This window comes from Desmodus rotundus, chromosome 9, assembly GCF_022682495.2.
Source record: "Desmodus rotundus isolate HL8 chromosome 9, HLdesRot8A.1, whole genome shotgun sequence".
NCBI lineage: Eukaryota > Metazoa > Chordata > Mammalia > Chiroptera > Phyllostomidae > Desmodus > Desmodus rotundus.
Window position 1 is genome coordinate 74,606,817 of NC_071395.1, and position 21,987 is coordinate 74,628,803.

At 47.3% G+C, this 21,987-nt stretch overlaps 2 protein-coding genes across 6 annotated transcripts in view; one reads left to right on the forward strand and one right to left on the reverse strand.

The window, feature by feature from the left end:
• Window positions 1-619: 619 nt before the first annotated feature.
• On the reverse strand, window positions 620-11,921 carry CYB5D2 (cytochrome b5 domain containing 2). Of its 2 annotated transcripts, XM_045199135.2 has the most exons (5): window positions 11,396-11,921; window positions 7,264-7,404; window positions 4,627-4,797; window positions 3,467-3,653; window positions 620-1,277 (listed from the first exon to the last, which is right to left on the reverse strand). In XM_045199135.2, the coding sequence occupies exons 1-5, from the start codon at window positions 11,643-11,645 to the stop codon at window positions 1,061-1,063; spliced, it is 966 nt and encodes a 321-aa protein (XP_045055070.2). In that variant the 5' UTR covers window positions 11,646-11,921; the 3' UTR covers window positions 620-1,060. The 2 variants fall into 2 exon arrangements, with proteins under 2 accessions (XP_045055070.2, XP_024420767.2); XM_024564999.3 differs by lacking the exon at window positions 4,627-4,797 and having other exon boundaries at window positions 11,396-11,912.
• A 159-nt stretch (window positions 11,922-12,080) lies between these two features.
• The window catches only part of ZZEF1 (zinc finger ZZ-type and EF-hand domain containing 1), a 110,624-nt gene continuing 100,717 nt past the window's right edge, over window positions 12,081-21,987 (forward strand). For all 4 annotated transcript variants that reach the window (XM_053910560.1, XM_053910561.1, XM_053910562.1 and 1 more), the window contains exon 1: window positions 12,081-12,563. In XM_053910560.1, coding sequence (XP_053766535.1) covers window positions 12,210-12,563 — 354 coding nt within the window. In that variant the 5' untranslated portion in view covers window positions 12,081-12,209. The remainder of the gene's footprint in view (window positions 12,564-21,987) is intronic.

Here is a 21,987-nt window from a genome sequence, read left to right on the forward strand (position 1 = left end):
GCTATTTACTGAGATTAATGATACAGGAGAGAAAGAAAGGAAGAATACAGACTGTAAGTAAGAGTTGAGGGGATTGGCAAAGACGGTGAGGTGAAGGCTCAGATGAGGAGAGACCAGGAGTTTGTAAAACACGAGGCTTCAGTTCCTTGTCTGTAAAGTAGGAACACCCCTCGCCCCCGCCCCCTCTGCTTAACCAGTTAAGAAGCCAGGAGGTAATGGGTATGAAATTTGTCAAGGGTAGATTACAGATGACCTTGGACACCACCCATGGAGAACCTACAAGCCCAGCCACCCACGTTGGTGCTGTTTGCGTTGGCAGCATTGCTGTTGCACAGTTACCTTGTGAGAGCTCTAAAATGCCTTCTGCCAAAAATGCAGAGCTTTCCCTTTGAAAACACACCACACCTACTGTTAAGAGTTTAAAAGAGAAACAATATCCTTGCTTTAAAAGAGGCATCTGGATTTGCTGCATCCATACAAGCAAAAACTTTTTCAACCCCCAGAAATAGTCTCTTCCGTTGTCACTTCCCACTGTGGTGGCCCAGCTCACACCAACTCTGTGCAGCTTTTAGCTATAAATTCAGTTTGCCTTATGGAAGAGTCTCACATATGAGAAAGGTTGATGCTGTTCTTTATTATTACTATTATTTATTATTACTATTATTTTGTCTTTTCTGAATATATTGTCCTGTTTCTGAGTTATAAGGAATGATGCAGTCCCTCTTTGTTAGTGCCACTCACCGGGCCAGCCGCTGATCTGGGCAGCGTGCGAGTCCATGGGAAGTTAGTTCTTGGAGCTCAGAACCCTTTGCTCGTCTGTCCAGTTAGTTCAGAGTTGGTCGTACTAGTGCTCTGAAGGAGGGTGGCAAATAGATCTAGGGGAATAGTGGCAAAACCAGGCTGACCAGTACTAGACAGGTTGCCAAGCTCTCACCTCAGTCACTAGAAGGGTGAGCCCATGGCGAGGAGTCATGGGTCACATCTGCAGAGGCTGGTCCCTCTGGACCCACTTGTTTGATGTAAGGGGCCATCCTAAGGCCCATGAGTCAAGGGCACCGACTTAGAGTGGGAAGGAGCATGTCATGGACAGAGGTGGGCAGCCTGTATATTCCTCCAAGTTGGGGTGATCCAAGTCCCCACGATTTCTGTGTGCAGGGTCGTCCAGCACCTGGTCACTTGGGGGGCCAGTTGTTCTCACACACACACAGTGGGGCTCCTTGGTACCTGGCTTATACAGCTTCCTGGGGACTCCAGTCCAGTCTCTGCTCACACCTCCACTGAAGACAAAAGGAAAAGGGGGGCACTTCTTAGAAGCATGAACTTGTGAGTCTGTCTGGGAAGGGGAGAGCAGGAAGCAATGAAAAGTAGAGGTGATTCCGCTTGCCGTCTTTACATCTCCCAGAGGTGGCAGTCTGCTGTGTTCAGCCCCTGAACCTCGGTGCTCTCCTGACTCCCTCCTGCCTCCCCTGCTCCCGGCCCCTGCCCTGTACCCGCGTGGGAGGCAGCGCTCCTTGAATGGGTAGTAACACCCAGGAAAGGCTTTCCCTCGCTGGCTCGTGAGCTTCTCAAAAGCAGTGTTGGGCTCTGATTCTCTCCTCCTTTCCCCACTACATCCTAGAGCTGGGCTGTGTCTTGATCTCAGGATCTTTGTCACTTGGGCAGGGGTGGACAATTGAGGCACAACACAAGGCCTGATGGTCAGCCTTCTCTGAGAGGCCCTTTTTTGCCCCTTGCACGGGTGCAGTCCATGATGTCATCTGGTCCAGCACAGCCTGAGCAACCCCCTGTCCTGGGCAGAGGGACCTAACTCATCTTAGGGTACTGAGTTCAGTCTCCCACAGACTCATAAGCTTGCAAAAGGAAAAGGAAATTCTTGGAATTGATATCCCATATGGGTTGCAGTGCCTGGACCCAGAGTCACCTGCTGTGGGAGAAACTCTGCCACCCACTTAGAAGCCAACCTGCCTGGAGCTGACCCAAGAGCAAGGCTATTAGGGAAGGACACTGACAAACCTCCCTCCTTCCTCCCAACCATCCATCCCACCATAGGTGAGCCTTCCTCCACACCCAGTCCCTGCCTTCAGGGCTCGCCTCTCCAGGTCTGAAGAGAGAGACACACCTGCAGAAAACAACGAAGTGCGCTGAGGCACAGGGGCAGTGCCAGACTCCTTGGAGCTGGCTGATCTGGAAGAGCTTTGTGGGGAAGGCTGAGCCTAAGCAATTCAGTCGTGAAAGCAAGAAGGGGTTCCACAAAGACAGAGATGAGGGCTGTGGGGCCGGGCAGGCTCTCCAAGCCAGCAAAGTCAAGCATCAAAACGCACACAAGTCTCTGGGTCCCTCCCATAGAGGACCAGTGCTCTCGAAAGCCACCTGCATTCAGGCTTGCATCCCAGCAAGGCCCACCTTTATCCTAGCTCGTCTCCCTGACGTGGGCAGGCCAGGTTCTTGCAGTGCCCCACTTTCTGGAGACGTGATAACATGGGGAAGCTGTCTCCAAAACTGGTGGCCAGGAGAGCAGGGGCTCTCCTTCCTGCTGCCCTCACCCCTGCTCCCCTGAGTGAAGGCAGAGGAAGTGTGTGATGGATACAGTGGCTGGTGGCTTTGACGCTCTCACCCATACAAGGAACCAGCCCAAGGAGAGCGAAAGGCATGGTCTCCCCCAGCAGAAGAGGGTGGATCTACACAACTTAGCACTCAGAGGAGTGGCCTTTCTCTGCTACGCAACAGGTCTCCCTGCCCCTCCTTAGGGAGAGCTGGGCTCGCTCTTGGAGGCCCTGGAGGCCGAGGGGTTTGTCAGTTCTGCCTTCCTTTTTCCCCTACCAGAGCTAAAGGAGATTTGAGGGATTTGAGCTGTATTTGAAAGCAGACTTTTTTTTCTCTCTCCAGCTTCCCCAAACCAAGCTGGAATGATCCCTGTGGCATCTATTCGAACCTGGCTCACCTCAATTCCATCTTATAGGAAAGGGCTTCTCCATCTAGCCTGTACTTCCTGGAATTACTCAGAATTTGCAGGGTTTTTAAGATGGTACCTCAGGGCATCACTGCAGGTGGCTGTGCCCACCTCTTTGCCCGTCTCCTATTGACACATAGGAAACTGAGGCCCTCGGCTGGATGAACAGGCCAAAGCAAGTGAAAACAGTACTTGTGTCTTTCCGTTCCCAGGCCCTGCTTCTTCTGCAGGGTCTTAAGGAAATTTTAAAAAATTTAAAAAAAAAAAAAAAAAAAGATGCCCAGATCTCAACCCTATTATCCAGTTGCCTGGAGTGAAGTGCCACTATCGGTGATATTTTTTAATTGCCCAGACATTCTAACATGTAACCAAAGGTGAGAATCACTGTCCCAAGGCACATGTATTTTGAAAAAGTTCCCCTGGGTTAACAATCAACTTCTGGCTTGACTGAATAACACGATGACCTAGAAGTGGGGTGGGAGAGAGACGGAAAGCAGCAGAAGGAAACCCGCTTACCTGTTTGGGGAGCACCAGAACCGGCTGCCCCTTGCTGAGCTCCACTCTGCGTTGCATGGTGGAAACTTGTGCTTCTCTTTCAGTTCTTGTCTGTTTGCCTGCAAGGCCTTGCTGATCATGGTTTCCACCTGCATCAGTTCTGGGGTCGGTAGCCCGTCCTCTCCGTAGTACCTTCCTACCACCCTTCCTGTGGTGACAGGAAAGCCGAATGTCAGTAACAGCGGGAGGGAGGCATTGAGGAGAGGCTTAGCTTCCCAAGCAGTTGCTGTAAAACTCAAGTTCCCAGGGTTTCTGACTTCAGGGCTCTACGGTGGCCTGCGGGGTGCTTACATCTTAGGAGCTCACACTGGAGGGACTTGTGGCACCTTCTGTCCTAGCGTCTCTCAACATCTGACAAGACTCCACATAGAAGCCTCCCTTTTGTAGCTGTAGAGTCTTCTGGTGAGGAAACTATAAACTGTCTTGCTTCCAGGCGTCAGTCCCTGGGAGTGGAACCGTGTGCAATCTGTCAGGGCTCCACCGTGCCTCAGTGAATGACTGACAGATAAACAGCTCACTGTGTAACATTTCTGTGGCTCAATTCTTCCCAATACTGAAATATTCCATCCCAGCCAACTACAAATAAATCACTTCCTGAGCATTTACTCAGTGTCAGGGGCTATGCTAGTGCTTCACTGATATTTCGTTAACCCTCATAACCACCTGTGAGACAGTAATCATTGTTCCCGCATTCACAGGAGAAGGGGAGGGTCCACGGAACTAGTGAGCGGGTCTGACCGCAGGCGCGTGTTCTCCCCTCCACTGTTCTCTTGCTCAGTCTCTCGGTGGACATACGGAGTGGAAACCGGATTGAGATAAAAATCCCTGCTGGAATTTGTGTAAGCCATGGCAACGGCCAGCATGGTCAGAGCACCTACAGGCCAAAGCCAAAAAGGGCTCAGATCTCCTGACATGCAGGAACTTTCATCTCCAAGACCTGAATGTAAGTGGCCTTCACAGGCAGCGCCTGTCACAGGGCAAGAGAAGCAGCAGAAAGCACTTCTAGGAGCTTTGACCAGGTAGGAGAAGGCAGCAGCGTATACCTGCCCCAGCCATGTCTGTCCAACTTTCTCAGTCCCCGAGAACCGACTTAATTCCAGCAGCACTTACACTCAACGCACCCACAATTTGGTTCATCCTCTCAAGTTCAGCTCCCTCTGCGGACTTTGCCAACTGTATTTCTGTCACTTCTGGATTAGGAGCCTTGGATCTCTCCGACACTGCCTCCTTCACATCCAATGTATGCTTCCACTTGTTTGTGTCTAATCCATTAGCAAGTCTTTCAGTCTGACCTTTAAAAAACACCAACTGAGACCGACTGAGTCTATTCTTTCCGTTCTACAGCCACTGCCCTACTCCAAACTATGGACTACAACAGTGGCCTCCCCGCTGGTGTCTCCTTCAGCTCATCCCTTCCCACAGTTCTTTCTCCACAAAGCAGCTGGGTAATCACTTGAAATCACAAATATCATGTCCCCTCCGTGCTCCCCGCCTCAGGTACTACTGTCCCCTCAGCCGAAAAACTCTTCTGCAGATATCAGGGTGGCTGGCTCCTTCTCACCTTCCAGGTCTCAGCTCAACTGTCACCTCCTCTGAGAGACCCACCACCATGGCCAACTTCTCTAAAGGCGCCATCCCCCCGCCCCCCAACATGCATCTTATCGGGTTTATTTCATTCGCAGCCCTGTCGGGACTTGTCTGACCTGTTTACTTATTTTTATCTCTCCCTACCATGAGGCCCCAGCACTCCAAACAGCTTAGTACCCAGCATTCCCTTCAAGTGCTTGTGAGGATAAATGAAGGGCTCGGGGCCTAGTCCCAGGCCTGCAGTCTCCGTTGGCCTGGCATGAGAATTTCTCCTACACAGGGCCCCTGTATGCGTGGTGACAAAGTTGTTTTGGTGACTTTAGACATGAGACCTGAAGAGCGGGCAGCAGTAGTAGAGGCGACAGAGCTGCAGCAGCTGTGTCACGAGAGGGGTGGTCACCGCTGGCCGGGTCCCCAAGCCAGTGCTATGCCCAGCAAACAACAGAAGACACCTTCCCATTTTCCCTTGAGGCCTGGTCATGTGGCTGCCAAGATGGTTTTCTGGTGGTCTTCACGTCAGCGTGCGCCCGGACAACAAACACACCTGCATCCTCTGACGTGTCCTGAGGCTTTCGGGTGCCATGGGTGAGCCTGCCACAACCCCCGCCCCTAACAGAATGAGCCGACAGAAGGCAGGCACTGCACTCAGCTCCCCCCTGGTCCTCCCACGAGGACCAGAACCATCGCTTATCCGTAGAAGATACTCAGGTATATCCCGACTTTAGTAACTCAAGTCCTTGGTTGGAAGCATCTCCCACTGTGCAGCCCCCCCACCTTCCCCCACTCCCACATTACACTGTTCAAACAAGACTAGTTCACTTATCTCACCAAACACAGCAGTTTGTTTCCCAGGCACCAACATCACACGCGTGGTCTGCTGTCCTTTCTCATTCAAAGGACTCCATTCCTACTCTTTTGTGTTGGGGTTTCTTTTCCTTATTAACCCAGTAACGTTTCAGCCTTGGTTTGCCAACCTCATGGGAAAAAGGGGGAACCAAGCCTTCTGAAAGGCAGACGGGTAGAGGCCGGTGCCGTCAACGGCAGATGTGACTGTGGTCTCAGGAGTGAACTGGGGCAGACTGGGTGGAAACCAAGCAGGGATGCTACAGGTTGGGCTGACAAAGGCCGACAATGGTGGGTGGGGGGGGGATGAAAACAGAAGTCGAGATGTCATGAAAACAGCCGTGGCCATTGGATGTGGAGGGAGCAGAGGCGATAGTAAAAAAGGCAAGGTTCTCAGAGAAGGTAACCCAAGTAGTAATGACAGAAGCAGTCACTCAGACGTCAGGGGCAGAGAAAGAACTCTTCCAATGCAGACCTGTCCCAAAGGGGAAAGTCGGTGGTGTCCAAGTGGGGCACCACCAGTGAGCGGTTGGGCCTGCAGTGGGCCCCAGCTACCCAGTTTCCGAGACGGACACTTCCTCAGGACACTGGTAAGTGTCTTCCCCTTTAAAAGGTTAGTTCCCCCAAGTCTCACCAGTAAGTAGCAAGTGCAGTGCCCTACACCAGCAGGCCCCAACCTTTTTGGCACCAGGGACTGATTTCATGGATGACAATTCTTCCATGGGCTGGGGTGGAGGGGATGGTTTGGGGATGATTCAAGTGCATTACATTCAAGCTCACCCCCTGCTGTGTGCGCGCCTGGTTCCTAACAGGTTGGGGACCCCTGCCCTACACAACTGGCCTTAACAACTGCTGATCAGCAAACCTCCCACCTGGGACACAATTCATTCAGGATGGACACAAGGTAATGTTTGTCTCCTTAGAGGACAAAATAAGAAGGATGTTTGTCAAAACTGCACACAAACTTAGGCTTCGAGCCTCCCTGACTGTGTGCTGAAGCTGGATGCCCGGAACGCAGGAGACAGGGAAGCTGCGCCCCGGGAGCTGGGGGTTCAGGGGGGTGCCGGCAGCCGCTGGCTGTGAGGCAAGAGAGGCCAAGGCCAATGGGCAGGCAGTCCTCTCCCAAGGTTAAGAGGGAGGGAGATGGGTGCCCCAGCCATTTCCCTCGGGGACTCACTGCCACACTAACAACCGGAGTGTAAGGTGAAAAGGCCATGGGTATTTTTCAGATTTTAATCTGGAGTCCAAAGCCCCAAAGAATTTTAGCCCCTTAAAAACTTACAAGAAAACTAAATGAAATCTTTGGAAATCACTTGTGGAATACCTACCAACAAATTCGTAATTCTTCTCATAGAATGACAGCCAATTTTGAAGGGTCAGCATCTCAGAAAATGACAAGTCAGACACATCATCCACAAGGCCTGCTTCAGAGTAGTCCCCCGTCACAAACGCCCTGGACGCGTCTCGGCCTGCAGGAGAGGTGTTTCCAGTAGGTCAACTTGTAAATCCCTGGCGCTGTTCCAACTCAAGCATCTATTTTCTGAGAAACAGCTGAAAACCCCACTCTCCACCCCAAGCAAGTACCATCCCACCTCCTCTGTCAGGGATGCTGGTGGACCGTGGACACACATTTTGGCATTTATCACATTCTTTCGTTTACTTTCAGCAACATTTAATACAGCTGACCGTGTCAGTTGGCGTCTATGACACCGCACTCCTGGTTTCCCTCCTCTCTCTCTAGCTCATTCTTCTACCAGCCTCAGAGTCCAAATACTGCCCACCTCCTCCACTCCATCCAACCCTCCACTGGACAATCTCATCCACTCCTGTGGTTTCAAATGCCATCTCTACACCAAAGCTTGCCCAGTGCGCATCCTTACCAACACAACCTGTATATCCAATTGTCTACTCAGTATCATTTACATGTCTCTCAGACATCACAGGTTCAAAATGTCCACAGCGAACCAATGGTCCCCCCAGCCCCGGAAACATGCGTCCAGTCTGGTATTCCCTATCTCAGTAAATGTAAACCAGATGCTCAACCCAGGAAGGCAGTTCTTCACACCTCCTTCATTCCTCACATCCAGTCAGTCTCCAAGTCCCACAATTTCTTCCCAAACAGTTCCTGTGTCAGTCTACCTTTCTCCATCTACCACTAAGCAAGCCCAGGCTGTCACCATTTGTCATCTGAACTGCTACAGTAAACCCACAGCAGTTCTTTCTACATTCGGTCTTTCCCCACTCACCTATTTTCCATGTAACACTTAGACTGATTATTTTAAACACAAAATGATCGTGTCATTCTCTTCCTTAATAATTCCCAGTGGCTTCCTTTTGCCCTATGACAATGTCAAAGTTCTATAGCATGCCATTCAGGACCCCGCACCAGCTGCCACCAGCCTTGCCTCGCCTCCGTGCTCCCTGCCTCTGGTAACAGCAATGCTTTCCTTGTAACACTCATCGCAAAAATAATTCATTAATTGTTTACATGATGCCTATTTAGTGTTTGTCTTTTCTACTAGTCTACAAGTTTTATACGGGAAACACCAAACTCCTTTAGTATTGATTGCTCAGTGTCTGGTAGTGTCTGTTCTTTATTAAATTCTCAATAAATATTGACTGAATAAAGTCCAACTGATTTTCAAAAAGAGTCAAAACAATTCAAAGAGGGAAGAATAGTCTTTTCAACAAATGGTGCTTGAACAACTGAATAGCCACATACAAAAGCATGAAATTAGATCCTTCCTCATACCATATATAAAATTAACTCAAAATACATCAACAACCTGAATGTATGAACTAAAATTATAGAACTCTTAGAAGAAAAACAGGTGTAAGTCTTTGTGACCTTGGATTAGGCAATAGTTTCTAAGGATACCAAAAGCACAAGAAACCAAAGAAAAAATTAATTGAACTTGATCAAAATTTAAAATTTTGTGCTTTAAAGGTCACTATCAAGAGAGTGAAAGACAGCCTACAAAGTGGGAGAAAATATCTGCAAATCATATATTGGTATCCACAATATATAAAGAACTCTCAAAACTCAACAATAAAAAGACAAACAACCCAATGAAAAAATGGACAAAGAATTTGAATAGACATTTATACAAGGAGGATATACAAATGATCAAGAAGCACATGAAAAGATCTCAACATCATTAGTTATTAGGGAAATTCAAATAATACTACAATGAGATAGAGGATTCTAGCATTTTTTTAAAAGACATTTCTCTCTCTCTCTCTCTCTCTCTCTCTCTTTCTTTCTTTATAGAGAGAAGAGAGGAGAAAGAGAGGGAGAGAAACATCAATGTGTGGTTGCCTCTCACAGGCCCCCTAATGGGAACCTGGCCTGCAACCCAGGCATGTGCCCTGACTGGGAATCAAACTGGCGACCCTTTGGTTTGCAGGCTAGCACTCAATCCACTGAGCCAACCAGTCAGGGCAAGATACCATTTCAAACCCACTAAAATGTCTATAATCAGAAAGACAAAACAAGGCAGCCAGTAACAAGTCTGGTGAGGATGTGGAGAAATTGAAACTCTAAACATTGATGGTAAGAATGCACAATAATGCAGCCACTTTAGAGAACAATTTGGAAGTTTCTCAAAAAGTTAAACAGAGTTACCTGGCAATTCTATGTAAATACCTAGGTAAACACCCAAGAGAACTGAAAACGCGCCCACACAAACACTTGCACGTGAATGTTTATCGCGGCATTATTCGTAATAGGCAAAAGTGGAGACAGCCCACATTCCAACAAACAATGAATAAACAGAAGTGGTATATTCTACATGGAATATCATTTGACCATGAAATGGAACGGAGTGCCGACACATGGCGATCGATACGCATACACGAACCGTGAGAACAGTATGTTCAGTGAGATGAGCCTGTCACCAAAGGCCGCATGTATGACCCCATCTATATGAAATGCCCAGGACAGACAATCTTTGACGACAGAAAGTAGACAGTGGACACCAGGGCCCGGGGGGCACAGGGGAATGGGGAGTCACTGCTAGTGGATATGGCATTTCTTTTGGAGGGTGATAAGAATGTTCTGGAGTTAGATAGTGGTGATGTTTGCACAACTTTCTGACTCTATTAGAAACTAGTGAATTATACATGTTAAAGGGGTGAGTTTCATATGAATTATACCTCAATAAAAATATTGACTGAACAAATGAATAACTGAACTTAATAAATCTGCTTCTCTACTAGACTGTGTGGACGGTGGGGAGCATGCTCTAACCCCTGGTTTCTCAGCTCCGGGCACAAGGCAGGCTATGTGGTAGTGGTCAGTAACGGGTGTGGAATGAAGAGTGGGCATGAAGGAACTCAGTAGACAGCACACTGTGAAAGAAACATCACCCCAGAAGTGCAGGGTTTTATGCTCACACTGCGGATATGGCCACGACAGCTGCATCAGGGTGGGGCAGGGCAGTGCACCAATAAGCGCCCTCTCCCAGCAGGTAAAATAAAACCCTTGATTCCAGTCTCAGCTCCACTTCCAACTCACTGTGTAGCCCTTGGTAAGTCCCTTCCCTGGCAAACTGAGGAGCTTGGCAACACCAACTGAACTTAATTCCTTTGTCTATGCTTCTATTTCCAAAGTTCTCTCTAAAGACAGGGTAGTGATTAGTATTTAAGGACCAGAGGCAGCTTACTAATTTCCCTAAGATAATGAATGACAAGTGGAAAATGCTTATTTATTATCAGCCTAGTCACTGGCCTTAACTTGCTCTGCATTTTTTTCTTTTAACCCGGGAGATGGTCATTCCTCTGGGCCGGTAAGGAAGCATCTCTAAAGGTAATAAGCTGGCTGTCTTAGCCCAAGTCCTGTTAGTAATTAGTTGTGAGGGCTTTGGGCAAATTACATCCTTTAATCCCCTCAGTTGTAAAATAGGGTCGGTAGAATAAGCTTCATCTGACAACCGTTCTTTGAAGCCTAACATAATGAAGGACTGTAAAAGTGACCAGACTCCCTTGCGCGCTAACCTCATAATCTTTCTTAGGAAACGCAAACAAGTGCATCTGTACTGGAAGCAAGAACTTCTCAAACCAAATGTACTATTTTTAGGGGAAAGTTGGGTGGGGAGAAACTTGGATCCGGACACAATGAGCTGGCTGTCATTCATCTCTGTGCCCTGAGAGCCACGCAGTGTGGCACAAAGCAGGTATCTCTCCGGGGGCTTCTGCCGGTGGGTAACGGGTAACTGACTAGAGGCAGGAGACGTTTCTCCGCGGTGAGTCAGAAGAACGCTGGGAAACAAGGACAATAGAAGCCGGTAACAGCTGGCTACGAATCCGAGACTATAAGGATCATGCAGCTGCGCCCAGCCCCCATGCTGCTCTGATAAATGTGAGGGGGGAAAAAAGCAGATGAATAAATGAATAAACGCCGCGCAGGCGGCTACGCGCCCGCATGGGAGCAAAAAAGGGCGTGAGCCGCCTCGCTAATACCTGCGAAGCCGCTATAGTGAGCCCCAGGCTCGTAATGCCTCCGGCCAGAGAACACATCGTAGACGCGGCCCAGCAATGCCAAGTAGAGGCCTGGGTCCCCAGGGCCGCCGCGGTAGCGGGCCAGATCCTCCGGTATGAAAAGGCGAAAGCCAGCGCGGGGCCTCCACCAGCCCAACAGCCGCGCCGCCACCACTGCGGCCGCCGCTGCGGCCAGGCCCAGTAGCAGCTCGCGCCCGCCGAGCCGCAGCATTTAGACTGGGGACACTCTCCGCGCTCCCGTGTGGCCGCCTCTCCGCCCACAACTAAGATGGCGGAGGCGCTGGCAGCGACGTCACCGGTGCTACGATCTCCCTTGTTCGCCTGTCACTGAAATAACTAAGAGGAAAATGTCTGGGTAAAGCTCACTCCCGAGCTCCGACTCCTTCTCGTGCTTTTTCAGCACAGCTAGTGAACGAGGAAGGATACCCAGGAACCGAGCAGCGAAAGGCCTCCTCGGCTTGCTCGCAGGTTGTCCGCCCCGAACAAAGATGGTGGCAAAGGAGGCCGCGGGATGACGCAAACGACGGAACAGCTGCGCCTCCTTGTAATTCGTAGTTCCACCCTTTGCTGAGGCTGTCTGCCTCACGACAGCGGATGGAGTCCGCTTGACGGCGCTCTAGCGACAGCAATCCTCGCTTGACGGCGAGGAAGTCGGAAGCTGCCGCCGCCGTACCCTCCCCGTCCCCGCCCGCGGGGTACTGGCTGAGGTTGACAGGTCGAGGCGGGGAGGCGGCGGCGGCGGCGGCAGAGCCGGGGCGCCGGAGACGGAGACCCCATGGGTAACGCTCCGAGTCACAGCAGTGAAGACGAAGCGGCAGCCGCCGGGGGCGAGAGCTGGGGCCCGCACCAGGACTGGGCCGCGGACTCCCGCATGACCCCCGGCACGGGCCTTGCCGCCCCGGCGCTGCCGCCGGCCCCGGCGCTGCTGGAGCCGGTCCGGCTGCGGGAGGCGGCGGCTGCGCTGCGACCCTCGCCGCCCTGCGAGTCTCTGGTGTCCCGGCACCACGGCGCGCTGTTACGCTGGCTGGAAGAGCGGCTGGGCCGCGGCGAGGAGTTCGTCACCCTGGAGCAGTTCCGGGAACTGCTGGAGGCTCGCGGCGCCGGCTGCTCCGGCGAGCAGTTCGAGGAGGTTAGGGCTGGCTGGCGACTGCGGGCCGGGGGCCGGGTGGTCGCCCCCAAGGGCGCGAAGAGGTGGGCGGTGGCTTTGCAGTGGCCAGACGGGAACCCACAAGGTCCGAGAATGGGAGACGGGACTTCCATGGGTGCTTCCAGCCTGTTCATGACTGGAGACGGCTACACACTTCTTTAACTTTTATTAGAAATGTGGAAAGCCTAGATTAGGCCGTTCTTGCTCTGAAGAACTGAACAAGACCCAGTGTCTTTGCATTTTGTTGTAGTACAGACATTCGTGCAGCTGCCAGACGCCGGGTCAACTGCTCTCTGGAGCTTTCTTATCAGGCTCCAGAACAGCTTCAGGGGAAGGAGGTGTAGTGATCAGGGGAGTGGCAGTGAAAACCATTCTGTTTTATTGGCTGGTGGCGCTTTACGGGGCGCCTTCTGAATCCAGTGTGGGCACCTGAGAAACGTGGGAGGAGAGTAACATCTACTGGGAAAACACATTCTAAAAGCCGTTCTCCTCAAGCAGAAACTAGCATTTCCAAATACACATTTGTGTTTAGATCTTTGAAGAACCATATTTTAGACTAATTTAAACTTCCATAGAACCTAAAACTTAGGGGCAAATACCAGGTTTCCTGTGAATACTTGCAATTATACAGTTTTTGGCACAATTACTGTTATATGCGAGAGCGAGATCTCTCGTTCCAGGAACTGACGGACTCAGACTCTTAAGAGATTTATAGATGGTTTATTGGCCAAACAAAGTTTTTACCTGCGCAGGGGCGAACTCTCCGATGAGAGCCGCGCCAAACGCTCACAGGCTAGCTCTTTTATAGGGTGAGAAGCAAGCAAGCAAGTTACAAAAGCAGGAGTTGCTGTTATCTCTGCATAGCTCTTGGCTCTGGAGGAACATTAACCAGATGTTAAAATTTTCTTTTGAAACCCTGTCTCCTGTCGATAAGAACCACCTGTCCCACTTAATTTGTACCCTCAGTTTAAAGATAAGGGTCCAGACCCGAGATGAGTCCGGCACCCAAAGCTTTATGGCCCTCTAACTAATTGGCTATAACTCAGAATGAGCCCTCTGCAAATCACGTATTGTTTACCTTTACTTTGGCCGACAATGTTGTTTCTCTCCCCTATCTATTCTGGTGACCTTCAAGAGGTTTTCTGCTTAGCAATGCCTATAATTGCCTAGCTCTCTTGCCTAGCTCTCAACATTACCAACATCGTATCTATTAAATCATTAACGGTACGTTGATATGGCAACATAATATTGTCCTTGGAAGGGATCTAAGGAATTATCTGTGCTGAAAACTTCATTTTAGCGTTAAGAAGAGAGCTGATCCAAGGTCATCCAGTAAATCACTGGCAAAACTGAGACTGTCACTCAGATCTCTTGATTTTTGTTTGTCTTATCTCCACTACCTCCTTCTTATGACCCTAGTTATTTAACTCCACAGTATTATAACGAAAAGGTGCTTAATTTTTGGAAATGAGTAAGCCATGTGGACTCTTCCATGTCAATAAAAGGTGAATATAGAAAGCAGTAAACTTTTTTATGGCATTACAATAAACTACTTGTAATGCCATAAAAAAGTGATGTACATTTTAAAACCAGAGGCTTGTAAAATATTTTAAGAATGTTTTCCTGTAAATATCCATAATTCAGATAATGTGGTTTGTATGTATCTTTTGTTTTCCTTTTGAAAAGACCTGTGAGGCATCTTAACTGTTGAAAATGTCGGTCATATTAGTGAAGGGCCTCCATTTTTTAAATTTTTTATTACCGTTTACACTCAATATTATTTCGTGTTAGTTTCAGTGTACAGCATGATGATTAGGCAGACATATACTTTACAAAGTGTTCTCCCTGACATTTCACCTGGCACCATACAGAGTTATTACACTGTTATTGACTGTATTCCCTATGCTGTACTTTGCATACCCATGACTGTTCTATAATTGCTAATTTGTGCTTCTTAATCCCTTCATCTTTTTTAAAAAAAGATTTTATTTATTTACTTTTAGAGGGCAAGGGAGGGAGAAAGGGAGAGAAACATCAACATGTGAGAGATACATCAATCAGTTGCCTCTTGCATGACCCCAGCTGGGGACCTGGCCCACAACCCAGGCTCCTGCCCTGAGTGGGAATCAAACTGGCGACCTTTCAGTTCCCAGGCTGGAGCTCAATCCACTGAGCCACACCAGCCAGGGCCCCTTCAACTTTTCAACCAGTCCTGCAAACCCCCTCCCCACTGACAACCATCAGCCTGTTCCCTCTATGAGTCTGTTTCAGTTTTGTTTGTTCATTTATTTCGTTCTTTTGATTCGACATATAAGTGAAATCACGTGGCATTTGTCTTCCTCTGTCTGACTTATTTCACTTAGTGTAATACCCTCCAGGTCCATCCATGCTGTTGCAAGTAGTAAGATTTCATTCTTTTTTATGGCCAAGTAATATTCCTTTGTATATATGGACCACGGCTTTTTTTATTCATAGTCTGTTCATGGGCAATTGTTTTGCTTCCATATCTTGGCTATTGTAAATAATGCTGCAGTGAACATAGGGATGCATGTATTCTTTTGAGTTTTAGTGTTTTGGGTTTCTTCAAGTATATTCCCAGAAGTGCAATTGCTGAGTCATAAAGCAGTTCTATTTTTAATTTTTTGAGGAACCTCCATACTGTTTTCTATAGTGGCTGCACCAGTCTGCGTTCCCACCAACAGTACACAAGGGTTTCATTTTCTCTACATCCTCTCCAATACTAGTTATTTGATGATTTAGTGACAATAGCCATTCTGACAGGTGTGAGGTGATATCTTGTTGTGGTTTTAATTTGTATTTCTCTGATAATTAGTGATGTTGAGCATCTTTTCATATGTCTGTTGGCCATCTGTACGTCCTCTTTGGAGAAGTGTCTATTCAGGTCCTCTGCCCATTTTTTAATTGGATTGTTTATTTTTTTGGTGTTGAGTTGTACGAGCTCTTTTGGGATGAGAGATTATCCCGAGAGATAAGAGATTTTTGGGATTAATAAATTTGGGATATTAACCCATTATTGGATGTATCATTGCTGAATATCTTCTCCCATTCAGTAGTCTGTCTTTCTTTTTGTTGTTTGTTTCCTTTGCTCTGCAAAAACTTTTTAGTGTGATGTAGTCCTGTTTGTTTATTTTTTTCTTTTGTTTCCCTTGCCCAAGAAGATACATTAGAAAAATTATTGCTAAGAGAAATGTCAGAAATGTCATTTTATTCTCTGTTTTCTTTCTAGGGTTTGAGCCTTACATTTAATCCATTTTGAGTTTATTCTTGTACATGGTGTAAGAAGGTGGTCTAGTTTCATTTTTTGCATGTATCTGCCCAATTTTCCCAATACCATTTATTGAATAGACTGTCTATATCCCTCCTTTTTCAAATGTTAATTGACCATATAGGCATGGGTGTATTTCTGGGCGATTCTGTTCCATTGATCTATGTGTCTGTTTTTATGCCAGTACCATGCTGTTTTGATTACTGTGGCCTTGTATAGTTTGACATCAGGTAGCGAGACACCTGTAAGTTCATTCTTCTTTCTCAACTTTGCTGTTCCTTTTTTTTTTTTTTACTTCCAAGAATACCCATAATACTTCCATTCTAGTCCTAGGTATATAATGAGACAATGAAGGTGTACAAGAAAACTGTGTGGATCTGTTGAAGGAGTTGGCACTTTTCAGAACTGTCCAAAAGAGAATGTAGGGAAACAGTGTTTACATTGTGAGACTGACAGGAACAGAGCTACAGGTGACGTTTACAGGAGTTCTGTAGTGTAAGGCCAAGAAGTTCTCAAGGTGTGGTCCAGGGATCATGCGAGTGCGATGACATTGTTCATTTGTTCATTGAGCAAATGTTTGTTGGCGTATACCGAGTGCCAGACACTTGGATGACAGTGCACAAAGCAGATGCTTGCTCTTAAAGAGTAGGCCGTATTAAAAGAGACATTTATCCGCCACTTGGTGAGTATTGTCCAATGGAAAGTGTAAGGGAAAAAAACCCCAGCAAGAGCATTTAACCTTATCTAGGGAGTTGAGTAAGATTTACCTGAGAGGAACATTTCAGCTCAGCTTTGAAGGTGAAAGCAGACAAGGACAGAAGGTGTTCGTGTTTCAGGCAGAGGGAATTGCAAGCATGAGTCCAAAGTCCAGAGAATGGAGAGCTGGAAGAATGGTATGATAGATTAGGGTCAGACAAAACTGCTGCAAGGGACAGAAAATCCAGTGCAACGGGTTTAAACAATACAGCTTCTTATGTAAAAGCCGAGGTAGGCAGTCCCGGGTTGGTACGGCAGTTTTCACAGGTATCAGGGACCCGGCTCTATCCATCCACAACAGTGCTGTCATCCTCCATGGGCACTTCCTACCTAGTGATCAGAATGACTCCTTAAATTGTTACTTCCCACATTCCAACGAGCGGGAAAAGAGGGACAGAAAAGGCCGTGCATGCCTCCTCTCTTAAGGGCATGGCTCATATCCCATTGGCCCAAATCCAGTCACATAGCTGCAAGGGAGGCTGGGAAAGGTCCTTATTCCATACCCACATTTTCAGCTAAAAATCAGGATTTAAATACTGAGGAAGCAAACAGATACTAGATTGTAATTAGCAGTCTTTCCCTCATGTGGCTTCATCATAGAATGCTGCTGCTGGAGAACAAGGTTAGAGAAGTAGACCAGGACCAGATTGTGGGAGTTCTTTGCATCCAGTATTAAATAAGAGTTTGGAAACAGTGGAGTTTTAAATAAAGCACCATGAAGGTTGTGGTTGCCTCGTGGGAGGATCAGGTGGAAAGAAGGGGCAGAGCAGTTAGCAGATCAATTGGGAGGCCATTATGACTGATTTGGCAGTGGGGAGAGTTGGGGCTTGAGTTTTACTAAAATTTGGTGACTCTCACAGGTTATCGCTGGTTGCTTGAACAGAGTGGTTCTAATGCAAGATGAATGCTTAGCCAGTGTTTAAAAACCTAATGATGGGGTCATCTCACAGTGGTTGTCCTGTCTACAAGGAAGGGATAATTCTATTAGTAACATAAAAATAAAGACTAGCCGTACATTTGATTCTGTGCTTTAAAAATAAATCTGTCCATGCCCTAGCCAGTGTGGCTTAGTTGGTTGGAGCATCGTCCTATAAACTGAAAGGTCTCAGGTTCGATTCCCAGTCAGTGCACATGCCCAGGTTGCAGGTTTGGTCCCCAGTTGGGGCATGTACGAGAAGGCAACCAATCAAAGTTTCTCTCACACATTGATATTTCTCTTCATCTCTCTCTCTCCCTCTCTTCCAAAATCAGTAAGCATGTCTTCTGGTGAGGATAAAAAAATAATAATATAAGTCTGTCCCTTCACTTGATTGAGTATACATTTCTTAGTTAATTCTACATGTAAGCTTCTCTTCATTCATTAAAAAATTTTTTTTTTTAATTTATCCATTTCTAGACAGAAGGGAAGGGAGGGAGAGAGGGAGAGAAACATCAATATGTGGTTGCCTCTCAAGAGCCCCCACTGGGGACCTGGCCTGCAACTCAGGCATGTGCCCTGACTGGGAATCCAACCAGTGACCCTTCAGTTTGCAGTCTGGCACTTAATCCACTGAGCCACACCAGCCAGGGCCCTTCATTCATTTTATGAAAGCTAGCACCATACAGCAGGTTATAATTGGTGTACATTCACTGTACATTCTTTATTATTATAATGCTAAGCATTTCCAAGTTTTACATGTTGGTTCTTTGAGCTCCTAATTTGTGTTGCTTTCTGTGTCTACCCAGCTGTCTTGCTTTCACATTTCTGTGACCATAACTGCTTGAGGTGATGTCCTAAAGAAGTTCTTAGAGTTGTTCACGGACCAAAGTCTGAAATGTTAACATTTTATAGTACAACACGCCTTTTCTTACGGTGGGTGTGGTCCACGGAGAAGGACTCTGGTTTGCTCACAGGAAACAATATTTAATTGGCTCATATGTAGGAGAGAAATAGAGTTAAATTAAATTCTTATTTGACATTAGAGATAAGAGATTAGATATTTGTGCTCCTAATGTGATATGCTTGCAGAAAATCATGTAGGATCTAGGGCAGAAAAAGTGCTTGAACACAAGCTGATAGCAGATAGTTTGAAGGTAGGAATTTAATATGAATAGGTCTTATTGTATTAATTTGCTAAATTAGCTTTGGTGCCTACTTGGTGAAATTCACTGGGTTGTAAATCCTGAGGGAAGGACCATTTGTATGCATTTATTTATTGTCTTAGCACAGTCTGGCTCATAGCCAGCACTTAGTAAGTGCGTACCCCCATAGTGCCTGCAGTTTGATTTAACAGGCCGAATGTGGTGCAGTCCTCATTCTCCATCATTGTGTTTTATTTTCTATCTGTACCCTTTTAATGATAAGATATTTCTTGATGTTGGAGGAAACAGTTAAATATAATTTTAGCGAAAACTTTAAAAGGCTCTTAGTCACTATTGGGTTTAGAGGAAATTTGGAGAAAAATACCATGTGGCGTTATCATGTTGTAAGTGTTAATCAACTAATTTAAAATAGCTCTGAGTTCAAGAACCACGCAGATAGAATTATACAGTTGTGTCGTCTACCCCCTGAAGGCACAGAGTGTGAAGGACATGTGTGTGTACCATTAAGATGAAGCAGGCTACCAGCATTGCTTACCCTCAGCTCGGAGCCCACAGGCTGACCTCCCTCCCTGTTGAGGGGATAACTCATCTGCCCCTGTCCCCCTGCACAGGCCCTGTGCCGTAGCCAGTGGGATACCTTCCTTGTCCTATGTGTGGACCTTGCTTTTCTCAGTTCTTCAGGATTCTCTGTCTTGGTACTATCACCTGGCCAGGGCCAAGCCTTTCCTGTCGCGTGATTCAGATGGCTTCTGAATAGTGGTGTTTCCAGCGACCCTCTGCAGGTTTTGTTTCCAGTTCTGAATGGGTCACTGGGCACTTAGAGCACGCTGTCGGGTCTTGTCTTGCAACTAGGCTGTGAGGCCCCACAGCCACCAAGCAGCCTGTATTACACCAGCACACGGACGTTTTCAGTAAGTGGTGGCCATCAGTGGTGATGAGGCAGTTTAGAAGAGAAGGATCCCAGGTGAACTGGAGGTTATTTGCTATCAGGGCAGGGGGAGGCATGGGGAATGATGGTATTGACTTCTTTTGGAGAAATTCATGATCCAAGAGAGGTATGGAGGAATGGTCATATCTCTGTTTTGCCTTTTCCTGATTTCCAAAATGCCATTTCATCATGTCCTGTCTTGCTTTAGAAACTTCAGTGTCAAATATTACTCTAACACGTAGGTCTTTCCGTTCTTTCCACTCTTATTTCCAGTGCTCTTCAGGCAGCCAGCTCCATTCACTCTTTCCCATACCTGTGTGTGGGAGTTTTGTCCTGTGCTCCTTCTCTTCCCTTCCACCCTTTGCTCCATCCTAAGCCCTTTCTACTTGCATGGACCGCAGAGAAGCATTTAATAGTAGGAGTTTGGGCAAGGCTTCAGCAAACCAAGGCTTGAGCGGCTAGAAGAATTTGACACGCAAAGGAAGAAAGGAACATTCCATTTGAAAGGTACAGCATGTGCAAATATATTGAGGTGAGCGAGAACATGGCAAATTGGGGGAATGGTACTCCTTTGCACCTAGTCTACAGTCTAAGTTGGCCAGGACCTTAGTAACCATTGCATGTAACCTATCCCCCTCCCTTCCTCCATAAGGGATTCCCTGCTGTGACATCTTGGACACATGTGTAGTTAGCCTGTTAGTGGTATCAGCAAGTTTGCTGTTTTATAAGTCTACCTATTCTATGGTTCTTTTTTTAAAAAAATATATTTATTGATTATGCTATTACACTTGTCCCATTCCCCCCCCCCACCTCGACTCCATCCTGCCCACCCCCTCCCTCCCACATTCCCCCCTATAGTTCATGTCCATGGGTCATACTTATAAGTTCTTTGGCTTCTACATTTCCTACACTATTCTTACCCTCCCCCTGTCTATTTTCCACCTATCATCTATGCTACTTATTCTCTGTACCTTCCCCTCCCTCCCCCCCCACTCCCATGTTGATAACCCTCCATGTGAGCTCCATTTCTGTGGTTCTGTTCCTGTTCTAGTTGTTTGCTTAGTTTGCTTTTGTTTTTGTTTTAGGTGTGGTTGTTAATAACTGTGAGTTTGCTGTCATTTTACTGTTCATATTTTTTATCTTCTTTTTCTTAGATAAGTCCCTTTAACATTTCATATAATAAGGGCTTGGTGATGACGAACTCCTTTAACTTGACCTAATCTGAGAAGCACTTTATCTGCCCTTCCATTCTAAATGATAGCTTTGCTGGATAGAGCAATCTTCAATGTAGGTCCTTGCCTTTCATGACTTGGAATACTTCTTGCCACTCCCTTCTTGCCTGTAAGGTCTCTTAAGAAATCAGCTGACAGTCTTATGGACACTCCTTTGTAGGTAACTGTGTCCTTTTCTCTTGCTGCTTCTAAGATTCTCTCCTTCTCTTTCATCTTGGCTAATGTAATTATGATGTGCCTTGGTGTGTTCCTCCTTGGGTCCAGCTTCCTTGGGACTCTCTAGGCTTCCTGGACTTCCTGGAAGTCTATTTCCTTTGCCAGATGAGGGAAGTTCTCCATTATTTGTTCAAATAAGTTTTCAATTTGTTGCTCTTCCTCTTCTCCTTCTGGCACCCCTATAATTCGGATGTTGGAACATTTCAAGATGTCCTGGAGGTTCCTAAGCCTCTCCTCATTTTTCCGAATTCTTGTTTCTTCATTCTTTTCTGGTTGGATGTTTCTTTCTTCCTTCTGGTCCACACCGTTGATTTGAGTCCCAGTTTCCTTCCTTTCACTATTGGTTCCCTGTACATTTTCCTTTGTCTCTCTTAGCATAGCCTTCATTTTTTCATCTAGTTTTTGACCAAATTCAACCAGTTCTGTGAGCTTCTTGATTACCAGTGTTTTGAGCTGTGCATCTGATAGGTTGGCTATCTGTTCGCTGCTTAGTTGAATTATTTCTGGAGCTTTGAAGTGTTCTGTCATTTGGGCCATTTTTTTGTTGTTGCTTCTGTTACTTAAAGGGGCGGAGCTTTAGGTGTTTCCCCGGGGCGTGGTAACGCTGGTGGCTGAGCTGTGATGCTGTATGTAGGGGAGGGGCCGAGAGGGAGCAATGGCGCCCGCTCCACTCTCTGCCGGGTTGCAGTCACTCCCTCTGCTACCCACAATCAAATTGGGCCCCTCTGGTGCTGGTTCTCGAGTGGGTGGGCTTGTGCATGCTCTAGGCCCCTGTGGGTCTCTCCAACGACTTCTCCTGTGAGGCTGGGAGTCTCTCCTGCTGCCGCCTCAACCCCCACGGGTGTTTTCAATCAGAGGTTTGAGGCTTTATTTCCCCGCGCTGGAGCCCTGGGTTATGCGATCTGC

Excerpts from the sequence above, each read along its gene's own strand:
- CYB5D2 (XM_045199135.2), bottom strand. The coding sequence starts at position 11,645 with ATGCTGCGGCTCGGCGGGCGCGAGCTGCTACTGGGCCTGGCCGCAGCG. Across the intron at positions 7,405-11,395 it reads TCACTATAGCGGCTTCGCAG|GCCGAGACGCGTCCAGGGCG; the intron begins GTATTAGCGAGG and ends CCTCTCCTGCAG. Across the intron at positions 1,278-3,466 it reads TTCTGGTGCTCCCCAAACAG|TGGAGGTGTGAGCAGAGACT; the intron begins GTAAGCGGGTTT and ends TTTTGTCTTCAG.